The sequence below is a fragment of the Thermobia domestica genome, chromosome 11, assembly GCF_964235325.1.
Source record: "Thermobia domestica chromosome 11, izTheDome1.hap1.1, whole genome shotgun sequence".
In the NCBI taxonomy this organism is placed as follows: domain Eukaryota; kingdom Metazoa; phylum Arthropoda; class Insecta; order Zygentoma; family Lepismatidae; genus Thermobia; species Thermobia domestica.
The window spans coordinates 179137917-179152238 of NC_137464.1; the positions used below are offsets into that span (position 1 = coordinate 179137917).

General features: G+C 36.5%; 1 protein-coding gene across 1 annotated transcript in view; it reads left to right on the forward strand.

The window, feature by feature from the left end:
- Top3alpha (topoisomerase 3-alpha) overlaps positions 1-14322 on the forward strand; it is a 137838-nt gene that overhangs the window by 43709 nt on the left and 79807 nt on the right. Inside the window, exons 9-12 of the mRNA XM_081731377.1 lie at positions 694-803; positions 5424-5628; positions 6818-7001; positions 9258-9345. Of these exons, the coding sequence (XP_081587503.1) occupies positions 694-803; positions 5424-5628; positions 6818-7001; positions 9258-9345 (587 nt within the window). The remainder of the gene's footprint in view (positions 1-693; positions 804-5423; positions 5629-6817; positions 7002-9257; positions 9346-14322) is intronic.

Consider the following 14322-nt stretch of genomic DNA (forward strand, 5'->3'; position numbering starts at 1 on the left):
GCAGTTCATCGGTGCGGGTCAGTATTTAATATAATACTAAAGATAAGTAAATTATTTCTATTGTGGGATGTAGGCTAGTAGCTGCCAAATTGTGTGGACGCCCTGATATACAAAAATTAGTACTGTGGACAAGTGTTAAAATTAAATCATACACAGAATGTCGCATAAACTTTTGGAGTTGAAGATAAGATTCACTGTGAATCCTTAGCGTATTTTTGGAAATTGTTTGAATAACAATCATTTGAATATACTCAAACGAATAGGGGAGACAGTGTTTTCAAAGCGTAACTAATTAAACGCAAATAAAAAAAAATATACATGTTTATTACAGTCAAGCACAAAAAATAGCACCACTGAGAACAATTGTAGGTGTTTCCTAATATACATTGCATTCAATTTGTGAATTTTAAGGCCAGGGTATTTTTTTAATGTTCATATGTGTAATATGACAGTAGCAACATATCAGCAATAGGGTTCTATTAGAAAAACAAGAATAGTGTTAATATTTAAAAATGTAACCGTTTTCTCAAAGTGGTGCTATTCGTGACGGACTGTAGTTGTTGAAAGTATAATAATGTAGTTGACGACTAAATTAAGTTAGGTTGCTTATTCAACCTTCCATTATACCTTATAAGTTTAACCTTGAATGTATTTTTATGTGTAGTACATGATCTGCTCTTTTTTTATCGTTAGGAAACGAGCAACGTCTTTATGAATTTATAGTGAGACATTTTTTGGCATGTTGTTCAGAAGATGCTCAGGGAATGGAAACATTAGTAGATATTGATATAGCTGAAGAGAAGGTATGTTTCTGATATTAAACATATATTGATTGATACTGAATGTATTGTTTTAGCAACAATACTACCATTTATTTAGAGAAAATTCTGCTGAACTTAAGTGCGAATTAGGATTTGATGTTGCTTAAATATTTAATAAAAGTTTAAATAACTAACTAAATAAGTATGACTATTGTAATATAGCTTTGAGGTGATAGGTTCATGTTCGTTCGCAGCTAAACCCTATATTTTCCTTGTTGGTCTAGTGGCAAGCGCGTTCACCTTTGGTGCACGGAATCCCAGGGTCGATTTCCGATGGAAGGGCATTGAAATTTGAACGCATGGTTCGGATGCCTCCCTAAACTGTAGCTTCACGTATCATATTTCCTCGGTGTTGAAGAGAGAATGGAGACATTGCATTGCCGATAATACTCATGATTGGGTTCTATCTTGTACCATAGCCATTAGTTTCCAAATGCGTTCTTATATAGTGGCTTCGTAGCCATGTATGTTAAGGCGTGCTATCGCTGCCAGTAATGCGCAGTTTGGTAGTTCGAATCAGCTACTCTTCTCGTTTTATTTTCTTAAAATTTTCTGTTTACCTATTTGTGAGCTTACACATGTATCTCTCAGTGATATAACACGTGAACACTTTCCATTTAACATTAAAATAATTGGTGTACCTGTTTGGATTTTGATTTCATTTGTTATTTACGTGCTAGTCGAGCTGAAAGCTTCTAATCACGAGACCTGCGGTTTAGTATGTGGGTTGTGAATCACAGTTAAGTGATGGCGGGTATAGAGGCCACTATGCCAGGACGCCTAGCATTGGACTCCCCTCCCTCCTCCTTCAATAACTAGCCTCCAAGAAAGCTGGGTGAAGTATCTGTTATTAATTGCTATGATATTTGATTTTGCTATCTCATATGCAATTCGGTGGGTGTATTGGAGGGACAAAGATTTGTTTGTTTCTCCTTTGAGCTTGAGCACACAAATTGGTTGGCTGCCACAGATCACTTGCAGTGTCCCTGCAGCCTGGTGTAAACAAACCAATATCAGCACGTCAGATTCTACTGTTCAGCGTACTAGTTTCACCTGATGTAATCTGCTGTATGTCAAAGAAAGCGTACTAGCACCCTGGGAGGGTAGTGTTCACAGTTTACGATCTCCCACCCCACCATTTCCTTTAATCTATCAACTGGAGAATAAGTTATCAAACATTCATTTTAACAAAACGTTAACAAGAATGCTAATCAATCCATATTATAATCTCTTTATCACAACTCTAATAGCTTCTGTTAGTTATCAAACACAAAGAAAACAATTCGTTTAGTTGAATGAAACACTTTTTTTAACTATCCTTTCAAGGTTCATTTCGAACCTTAAATTTCCCCTTGCGCCGGGCGGATGAAATGTACTCTGTTTCTCAACCAATATTCCACGATACACTTTAAGACCACCTTAAAACAAAAGAAATAATTAAATTTACTGTACCTATAATTTTGCTAATTAAGTTTTCCATAATGACATCTTTAAAAACAATGTGGCCACTTGCTACAAACCATCGCTCTGAACAAAGTACTACACACTTGCATAACGTCAGAACAATGTCCCCGCTGCCATCCTTTAAAATTCTCAGTAATTTCAGGAGGCAAGAGGTTTCGGAAAGATAAACCACGTTCATTATCACTAATTATACTTGTAGTTTTCAGTTCTCTAGAAACAACATACATTTTTGGCGTCCATTTGGAAAATGGTGCTTCATATCGCAAATGTTTGTTTCATTTTCCAAGTACTATCGAACGAGGTATCACTCGACCCAAGTTGCCATTTCAAATTTTCAAGTTGGGCCCCGGAGTTCTGTGATGGAAGCCCTGGGAGCACTTGCTGTTCACAGTATTTTATCGGCTCCTGACATGGGTACGTTCCTGTGCAACTTGATTTGTCGCATTTTTTGTCATTTCCAAAATATTCAGGTCTCAGAGTTAAGTGAGAGACTTTGTATATGTTCTTACTAATAAGATGATAGTAATAACTCTTTATAGTTCAATTGAAATAAAAGTTCTCGTTATGTATATGTATATGTATATGTGTTGGGTACTTACCATCTCAGCGGGAAGATAAGAAGTTGCCATATTCACAACTTCGGACTGCCATTTATGTTCTAGTACTTAGTTCGAGTATTGAGGAAATGGAATGGAAACAGATAAATTCAAGGAATGTTTCCTGATACTGAGGACGTTATGTTTCGAAATGAGTAGCACACATGCTTAGTTTTGCTCAGATCACTCTGCAGATAGAATAAAATGTTATATATGACTCAACTATCGGTGCGAAGTTAATTAAAATATTAATATTTTGTTATCACAAACTATGAAAATGGAATTTTGAAAGGTATTTGCGATAATTCTGTATTTTTATTACATGATTTTGGTCTAGTTTAAACATCCTAGCTGTCACTGGGAATCGAAACTATGAGCACAGAAGCCGAGAGTTACTTTTTAAAGACATGTTATATATTTCTACAATAAATAAATAAAAATATTCTTTACAAGTATATACAAACTACACTGCTCCACAAAACTTAAGCAACCAGAGAGAACGTGGGATAAGCAACGTGTAGAGCCCATTGAACACTGGTAGAAGGCATGCACATATAAAGAGACGCACAGGCAATGCGAGGGTCCGCTATAGCGCATGCGTAGCACCATCGTAACCGCGATGAACAGATTTTGCCACGAAGTGTACATAACAGCCTACTTGTGTCCTAGGCTGCAAACAGTGAGTTGGCGATTCCTGTGTGGGATATCAAGCATAGACATCTTGCAATGGTTAGTAGACGGCATTAGAGTGACGTTGACCGTGGGCAAATAATTGAGCGATTGATGCTAGGTCGATTCCAAGTGGACGGGGCGCAAGAATTCAGTGTGAAGAAAAGTTTTGTGTGTGTGTGTGTGTGTGTCAAAACTGTGGAGTCTCTTCCAAAATGGACATATAGTCAGTAGACGTCATGGAGGAGGCCGTCCGAGAAAGTCGTCGGCCGCTGATAACCGTTTCTCACAATTGCTGCCAGTGTCATGCTCTCAACTGGCAAATGATTTGTTCCAGACGTGGGGTCGACGTGTTAGTCTTGAAACTGTTCGTCGTCGCCTCAATACAGCAGGACTGTATGCCAGGAGACCCGTGTTATGTGTGCCATTGAAACGGGAGCACAAACGTGCGCGTTACACATGGTATCAGGAACATGTCGCCAACATGGGAACACCAGTGGGCGCACGTTATGTTCTCCGATGAGTCTCGATACAGTCCGTCGTCTGATTCTGGTCGGACATTCGTATGGAGAGAGCCAGAAACATCCTATCACCCAAACTTCATTGCTAAATGGTCGTCCTTGGGCGGTGGTTCCATCATGGTGTGGGGTGAGATCATGATGGATGAGAAAACGGATTTCCATATTGTGGAACATGGCACTTTGACGCACAACGTTATCGGGATGAAATTCTCCATACATTTCCACGGAGCATTTGGTCCGGACTTCCTGTTTATTAATGACAATACCCGCCCACACGAAGCACATCTGGTGTCTGGAGTATCTGAAGAGCGAAGGCATTACGCGCATTTCATGGCTTGTATACCCGCCGGACTTGAATACAATCGAGCATGTGTGGGATGCTCTTGGGCGGCAAATAGTGCAGCGCAATCCATCACCACAAACTCTTCCTGAACTGCAAACAGCTCTCCTCGAGGAGTGGCACCATCTGCCGCAAGACTTGATAAATACTCTGATTTGCAGCATGGGGACCTGATATCGTGCTTGTGTATCTGTTCGTGGTAATCACACGCCATATTAATTACCTATGCCCTCGCACAGTCGAGTTTTACATGTTGAAGTATCGTGATTCTGAGCTTTCTGGCCACCCTGTACATTCTAAATGTATTATTGTCCTTCATTTGTGTTGCATTGTGCATCTGTATCGTCTTTCTGCTGATCATACTTGGTGCAGTGATCTTGCGTTTTATTTTCTGCTACTTTCTTTGAGTTGCTTTTTTTGGAGCAGTATATTTGTTAGAACTAAGAAAAGCTGTTAGAAGTATATAAACTGAACATATTGACAGAAACTAATATTTCTTGAGGAACATTGAATAGTAAGTTGAAAATTTTGTGGCCAAAAGTGTTTCCTTAAGAATACCAGTTTCTTTTATACTTAATAACGTATACTGTACTAAGATTAATGGTACATTTTTTGAGAACATTTTACAATTTTAATTTTTAATGTGCTTGGTTTATTTTACAGAACAACGAAGTCATACTTCAGTCGTATATAAGTTAGTAAGTGTTGTATTTATTAATGTACAAGTGACGTGATTTGAATTCCGACTCACCGTATGTAGCCTAGTGAACTTTCCCATCTCTATGACCACTGCAATTAAGGATCAATTGGGTGCAAGTCCTGTTTCGGATGTCTATTCTGAAGTAGATCTCATTTGTTATTTCAGAAAAATTCCAGAATAGTGTCGACAATAGTGAGCCACATCATTACATTCATTTCATCAGAAAGAGTTCTTCCAAGGACGTCATTCAGACTTCACTCTCCAAATAATCTTGTTTTGTTTTATTGATTGTGTGACAACTTTATATTACAGTTCGTGGCCAGTGGTTTGATGATTATTGCTCGAAATTATTTGGACGTTTATCCTTATGATAAATGGAATGCAAAAGAGATTTTGGTGTATCAAGAAGGACAAACGTTTGATCCAACATCTATAGATCTCACTGATGGTGAAACATCACCTCCACCACTTCTCACGGAAGCAGATTTGATTGCACTTATGGAGAAACATGGAATAGGTAAGCTTTACCTATTAGTAGCAGGAGGTTAATAGAGAAATATATATTTTGTAGAATGGTTATAAGTAATTAAATTTATAAACTTATATTTAATTATATTATCTAAATCTAATTGTGCATAATTATCTAGATATTTATAATTTAGCTTCTAGATAATATATTAAAATTGTATCTAGTTATCTGTAACTATTTTGGTTCAGGGTTCAATCTGCGATGGGTTCCAGTCTAAAATTTACAGATAATGGATGTAAAGAAATTAAGTGAATAAATAAGTAAATCGAGATTTTTCGAAGCTATTTTATCAAATTTGATTATCATGTTGTATATAGATAATTTCCGCTTCAACTGAAAAGTGCCCTCCTGAATATCTTGACGAGAGGGAGACCACAATGAGCAACGAGAAATTTTGTGAGATAAAATTTTCTGACACAGATCTCCCATTTGTAAACTTCTAGGTTAGTTATATATACCTAAGAACACATGATTTTTTTTTTTTTTTTGACAAAATTATTGTATATTTTGTTTTGATCCCCCGCCGCTCCTTCCCATTATCTAGTTTTTAGCAATGAATTTTATCTTTTTTTTTTTTTTTGTGTAGATTCCTTTCATAGTATACTATGATACAAGTAAAAGAAGGACAAATTCATCTTATATTTAAGTATCCGAACCGAACTTTTTATAATTAATAGTCACAATTGCAGCTAGCACAATTATCACAACTATAACACTTGATTAGTTGTTATAGACACGTTTTCTTATATATTTGGATGGGTTGACTATATATCCAGAGATTATTTCAAAATTCGTAATTTAATATTGTTGTTTCTGGGTTACATGGAAGAAAAGATAAAAGTGGTTGTTGTGTATTCAGGTAAAGTTTCAAACATCAGCATCTAGTGTAGTACCACGTCTCTTCAAAAATTCTTTCTTCATTCATATATGATTATGTTCATCGGAAAAATCTGAAAACAATTAGATTGCAATTTTTTAAGTAGAAATAACCCTAATTAATATTCTGTGGCATTAGCATTAAGATAGAACTACTGAAGTGATTTTTGCGGAAAGCAGTACACTGTTAGTTTAAAAAGTAATAATATTGATTGCATACAGCTATCAATACTTGCTAGAAATCAAAGAAATATTGTTTTAAAATATTTGGCAAGTTCATAATTAATTATTTTATTCTTAGGCACTGATGCCACCCACGCAGACCACATTGAAACAATCAAGAGTAGATTGTATGTGGGATTAGAGAACCAAATTCACTTCGTGCCTGGTGAGTTAGGAATTGGCTTGGTAGAGGGTTATGATAGCATGGGATTTGCTATGTCTAAACCCCACCTTAGAGCAGAGCTGGAAGCAGATTTGAAAAGGTAAGATCAGAAGTCCTTTCATTTTTTATATTTACTATATACATGTATATAACAATATGTGGCTCTTTCACTTTGTGTAAAACTACTTGTAAAAAGTTGGCAAACCGAAAATATTGGTATGTGAAAGCTGACTACATAGCAAAATAGCAATCGTTACAACTCGAACAACGAAATAATACATAATGTCTTACTTTAACATACTGCACAGAACTAGAAAGATAAATTAGTAAGTAAATTAATATTATTAAATACATAATTAATGTAAGTAATGTATACCAATTAATATATCTAATCTTACAGTACCAATTTATTTACCGTATTCTCGTGTGTATAAGCCGCACTTTTTTCCACGAAAAAGCAAACGAAAATGTAGGGTGCGGCTTATACACGCGAATGATTTAAAATGGCGTAAAGATAATCACGGTATTAATTTTTTGCGTTTGTTGTACGGTTTTACCGTACATCACAAGAAACACGTATAGAAAACAAATCCACAAGGCCACAATCAGACGAAACAATAATTCAACACAGGAACAAACACCTTAACTCAAATACCGCTATTGTTGATTTGAATCAACAATTACCGGTAAACGAACAAAAGATTCCTCTGCGATAACAATCGCGCACTCAAGAGTTTTTTTCTACGAGAAGGCAGTCTGTCTCGTGCGCTGCACCTATATGTTACGAAGAGCGTGCCTTGTGGATTTCTTCTAAGGAAAATGTCCAAACGACTTAGCTACGATGCACATTTTAAATTGCAAGTTATCCGATTCTCTGAGAAAAACGGGAACCGAGCTGCTGCACGTCATTTTCACGTGGATGAATTCACGTCATTTAAAAGTTCATTCAGGAGACTTTACAGTGATTGGATGATTGCAGGAAACCATGACCGTACACCCAAAGGTAAGATCAAACGTCCGACTGTGCGGCTTGTGTGTGAATGGATTCTGGCAGTCTGGGAAAGTGTTAAACCTGAAACGATCGTCAAAGGATTTTTGAAGTGTGGAATATCCAATGCTCTGGACGGCTCCCAGGATGATATGCTATGGGATATCAGCGATAGTGATCGTGATGCCAGTGATGCCTCTAATGCAAGTATTGATAGTGCAAGCAACCTCTCTACTGGTAGTGACAGTGAATAACATTACAACTGTACATTTTGAGCAACCTTTCTAGTGGTAGTGACAGTGTGATTTTATTTTAGAATAAAAAAGTCTTAGTATGTGATAAGTACGTACACATGATTTTATTTTAGCTGTAGCTTGATAGACATTCTACCCGCGGCTTATCCTTGAGATTTTTTTTAAACGGATGTAAAGGTAAATTTTAAGGGTGCGGCTTATACACGCGAGAATACGGTATTCTATCGATATGATTTCAAAAGCTGTTCCTCCTCCCATTTTTCATCGCTCAGTCTAGGAAAATCAATGAAATCATAGAACTCACATATTTACTAGTTCGTAAAAACACTCATCGTGATACGAAAAGTAGTTCGCCAGCTAACAAATAATCCTAACGTTGTTTCGGTTATTATTATTAGTATTTTGTAATTGTCGATACACGGCAGTCGAGTTTGTTTTTAGTTATCATGATGTTTGTTCTAAGTAAATTAGTTATGGACCAATACGTATGTGAGTTCTGCGATTCCATTGTTTTCCGTACATTGAATGACCGAGGATGTGAGGAAGAACGGCTTTAGATATCACATCGCTGAAGTAAATGTATTTGCAGTGTAAGATAAGTTACGTCTATTAGTTAAGAAACATTTACCAAATGTTTCTTTAGTTCACTTTAATATATAATAAACTTATTATTCATAATGGTACACACACTAAACTTCAAAAATGTTTTAGCATGTCTGTTGTTTTGTTGTAGGATTTTCTACGCTGTTGTGAAACTTGAGTATATATTTGTAAGGAGTGTTCCTTTCATTACTCAGGGGAAAAGATGGCTCAGTGGCAGATTGCTTACCTCTGGTGCGTGGGGTCCCTGGTTCGATCCCCGGCCAAGTAAGTGGACAACATCGTACTCGTGGGTTTTCTCGGGGTACTCCCGTTTCCTCACACTTTCTCATTCCACCAAGTATTCCATCATCATTCACTAGCTTTAATTATCGTCTCTTAGCCTAACAAGCGTAATCGTTGGACGTCAAACTTAAAGATTTCATTTTCCTTTCATTACTCAGTATGTAGCGTGCAGTATATTTAAATAAATATGTATGAATTTGTTCATTTGTTATTTATTTTATTATTTCAGAATATGTGAAGGAACCAAGGATCCAAAAGTGGTTCTCAGTGAACAGATAGCTAAATATAAAGAAGTATTTCAAGTAGCTATGCAACAGGTGAGTCGTAATATTTGGAATACAAAACTTCTCATCGGGGAAAACCTTTTGAAATCATCTCTCCGAGAGATTACTCAAGAAATTTGGTAATTCTTTTAACATCAGCGAATACATCTCTTTTGAATTGTTACAGACCAGTTTGACTCCATGGAATTAGCTGGGAAGTTTAAGGATAGGGTATTACGTGCGAAAAACTTATTATTATATTGGAAATTGTTACAGTTAAGTTTCTTTTGAACCATTAGACATAAAGGCACAAAATTTGGTATGTGAGACTTCTTGATTCAGAGAACGTGAATTCAATATGACCAATACGTAGGGTTAGGAAGAGTTTTTAAACAGCTCAGTGTACGTCAAGACTCTGTAGATGGAAGCTTTTTAAATACATACAAGATTAGCTCATTCTTTTGGACAAATTTCGGAAAGCCATGCCAGAGAAGAAGAGGAGTTTTGCTATCATTACATCTTATTTTGAACCATTTGATATAAGAGCTCTTCGTATATGCATCTTCTTTTATGTATTAGGTATAAACGTCATTCATTTTCACAAATTTCTGAAGTTCAGTACTAAGAAAGTACTGACCACGTTGCGTACAAATGTGCCGGGCGTTGCTGTTCTCAGCATGTATAGTGGAAAGGCAGATTTATTCACAGCACTCAGTCACTCGTGCAGTTCGTGCATACAAATAAAGACGCAGTTGTGAAGTGTTAGTGTGAAATTGTACCACCCTAAAGGTATGTTTCGAGGTTGAAAATACAGAAAGCCTGTGGCTGAAATGCGTGAAATGCCTTATCACCTTGCGATTCAAAAATCAACAGCTTACACACTTGCAAATTGTAGATATGTGTTTAAGGATATGAATGTTATGGTAGTACGATATAGAAAAAAACGAAGAAATATTTTTAGTTGAAATGTTACCATTCTTGTTGTTTGAGTTTCTTCTGATTCTGTTCTTAGGTGTTATCCTTGTTTACTTCATTGTATTTAGTTTGAATCTTATAAATTAAGTAATATAAATATGTGGCGATGTTTTTACTTTAATGCGCAGTGCAAATTAAGTTGGAAAGCACCACCCTTTGCAATACTTACATTTATAAAATCGCAATTGATGACGAAATTTAGAACCCACGCTGTCGGATGGTAGACAAGGGTAGTATTTTGAGCCAATTAATATGAAGGTAAAAGTGCAGAGTGCGAGCTTCAAAGAAGGTGGGAAACCGAGTGCAGGGTGCGAGCTTCATAAAAGAAGGTGGGAAGCCGGCTGCAGAATGCGAGCTTCAGAGAAAGTGATAGGCCGACTGCAGAGCGCTAGCTTCATAAAAAAGGTGGGAAGCCGACCACAAAGTGCGGGTTCCAAAGAAGGTGGGAAACCAATTGCAATTTACTCGAGTAGAAAGAAGTGTATAATGAACACTTGCTCCAAGAAAGAAGAAAGTAAAAGTAGAGGTAGCAAAGAAGAAGGGGGGAATGTTGTAGATATATGTTTAAGGTAAAGAATGTTATGAAAATTGTGTCAGTACGATATAGAAGAAAACGAAGAAATATTTTTAGTTAAAATGTTACCATTCTTGTCGTTTGAGTTTTAAAACAGTTCTTAGTTATTATTAGAACTCGGGTTTTTATGTGCTAAAAAACTGTAAAATATTTATTTTTTATATGCTAAAAATTAAAAATATTCAACAAAAAATCACACGGAGAAGTATGGGAAAACACCCAACATAAGAAAAATAAATACTGTTACTCACCAATAGCTCCTATTCATCAGATATCAAAATTCCATGAGCATTGGAGTGAATAACTAACGTCTTTTCCAAATTGTCCATCGTAAAGCCCTGCCTATTGTCACGGAATAATACCTTATATTGAGAAAAGGAACGTTCCACGTCACATGATGTTAACCTCGCGTATTTGAAAAGTTGCATATCACGAATATTCACACCATCAACTTCACTGGTCTTTTGGCCTTCCAATACTTCAAATGTTTTACATAGGGTTTTATAGCCAATGTTTTTCTCAAACAAATCCTTATTTTTTTTCTTACGACTTCAGCTTTCGAAACAAAGAACAATCGGCTTTCTTTTAACGCACTGTACTTCTTTAACCGAAGTACTCAATAAATCTCCCGTTGTTTCTGATTTCTTTATTGAGTGAGTCAAGAAACCTTGGCAGATATGAAAGACAAGTCACATTTCAAGCCACTGTCACTTACTAAATTTTGAACAATTTCAATGGATGTAACATCGTCTGAGTTAATTTAGTTACTGCAGATACAAATGCATCAAAATTCTCCTCATAATATAGTACTGCATTAAGCCAGGTATCCCACCGCATGATTACCGGTGTTGAAGGAAGTGAAAGATCAGGATTTATTTCTTTGAAAAGTTCAATTCTTGTTCGCGATTTTACGATTTTTTTTTTTTTTTTTTTTTTTTTTTTTTTTTTTTTTTTTTTCCATTTGACACTAACTTGTCCACTTTAGGATAAAGGGTTCGGATTTTTTCACTCAATCGATGTAGTGTGTGTACAACACATGTCACATGAATCATATCAGGGTAGCATACAGAAAGAGCTTCACCAGCTTTCCTCATATAAGGAGCACCATCAGTCAGAAAAAGCAAAACATTGTCATATTTCACCCATTCAGCCACAAAATGTGCAAAGATTCATTGAACAGGTTGGCAATTGTCACGTGATTCATAACAGAAAATTCTTTAGAGACTAGCAAGAAATGTTGTTTGAAAATTATTTCATCATTTTTCAGTACACCTATTACAATATTTCTCACTTTTCTAACACTAACAGAATCACCAGTTTCATCATTGCTCACCCAAATTTTTCGTTTTCACATACAGACCTATTGTGTGTTAATGTTTCATAGCACTTAGATAAATAGCTTTTTCCGAAGCATTGACTCATCGTATATTTGGTTCGTATATTTGGACTTAAGTTCGTATATTTGGTAAGAAACTTTCGGAGCAAGGGATTATTTACCTTATACAGGGGTATGTCAGCAGAAACAAACGCTTTACATGAATCTTAATAGTATGTGTATTTATTGTGACGCCGGAAGATGAGTGTGCAGTAGGTTCTCTGATGAGAGCTTGTCGCGATGAAACACGTGATGAAATGTTTACTATCTGACAAGTGTTTCACTACCTGGAAACCTTGATTTGCATTTACACGTTTCGAATACGGCTGACAAAATAAGATTTTACCGTCTCTGGCAAAAAAAAATTGCAATTCCAGTACGTAGTTTTTTAAACGTTCACGCACAATGGATTTCACTTTGGGCATCGTTAATTCACAGATCAAAAATATGAACTTCACCACTGTACGACAATAACTCAATTAACAAGAGTCCCACAACTTAGTTCTGTATATAAGGCACTGTAGTCAAATGTCTACTGAAACGCGATATTGTTACGACGGAAAGAGTCATTTGGCACCAAGGCAATGATAACGCACTGCAACGAAACCCTTCTCCTTCTTTAGTAATATAAAATATAGTGCTGTTCTACAATTACCTCTCCTCCACCTACGGTCACTCGTACTCCCCTCAGTTTTGGCTTCAAAGTTCAAAGTGCTCCTTTAGAAGCTCTTTGTTTTGCACGAGTTACCCAAGCACTGATAAGCAGAATTTATGACGACTCTATTTCTGCAGGCGGGAAATTGCATGTAAATACGATGGACACATTTATGTAGCCTATTATTTTCCCGATGTTAATTTGTTTCGAGAGACAGAAAAAATAATTCGTTGTGGAATTTAGAATAAAATAACGGAAAATTATTAAAAATATGTATTTATTACAAAAATGTCCAAACTATTTATTTACATAACTTTTTTCAGAAAATATGTATTTTTATATTAAATAAAATTTGTAATTTACACTTACAGACTCTTAATTGGAATAACAAACTTGGTTTTGGTCTTGCACGTGTTTGAAAAAATGTTTTTACATACAAATCCGGGCCTTAGTTATTATCCTTGTTTACTTCACTGTATTTAGTTTGAGTGGCCCCGTGTAGCGTAGTCGCTAACACTCTCGCCTTTGGTGCGAGCGGTCCTGGGTTCGATTCTCGGTGGGGTCACTTGATAGAAAAAGTGTAAAACGCTTTTTCAGGCCAGCCACCCTGAATAAGGTTTTCCTGAGTTTTCCTCATTCACACCAGGCAAATGCCGGGGTGATACCTAACTTACAAGTCCTAGGCCGCTTCCTTCCTTCCCTTTCCCCGGATAGTGTGCTCGCCAAGGGACGTCATCCTTCAAAACGTGACGGGCTAAATGGCCTTAGATCCGAAAGCCCAGAAATCTAAATCTTGTATTTAGTTTGAATATGTGGCGATGTTTTTACTTTAATGTGTGGCAGATCAAGTTGGAACGCATCACCCTTTGCAATACTTACATTTATAAAACTACAATTGGTAACAGTGGATGATGAGTTCTAAATAAAGTAGACAATCAATTCCAATAGTACAAAAGGAAGGAAAAGAGGAATGTAAATGTAGAAAGCAAAACGAGATCACTAATCAAGTTGTTGTAAAGGATGAACGGATGAGAAACGAATTACATTTAGAGTACAGGAGAGAACACCTTTCTTTAGAGAGTAAAGGAGACCTAGCGAAGGTAACGAAGGATCAATTTACGAGTTTGAAGACTAACTAATAAATATTGAGACCGAGGAAATGGAGATTTAATCGGTGTCTGAATGAATAGAATTCCCATAACATTTTTTTAATCTTAAGCACGTATCTACAATACAAATGACCATTTTTTGCGTTACAACGTGAAAGAATACTCGTTTCTTTCCCGAATGAACAAAACCTGGGCGAGATCATATGAACCAGAATTGAAACGACAGTCGAATGATTGACGCGACCTATCGTTCGGCCGGCTATCTTGATCAAAACTGCGCCAAGGGCCCAGGAATCTGAAAATAATGCTGATAGTGATATGATGTGAAGGATGTCTTAGCCCA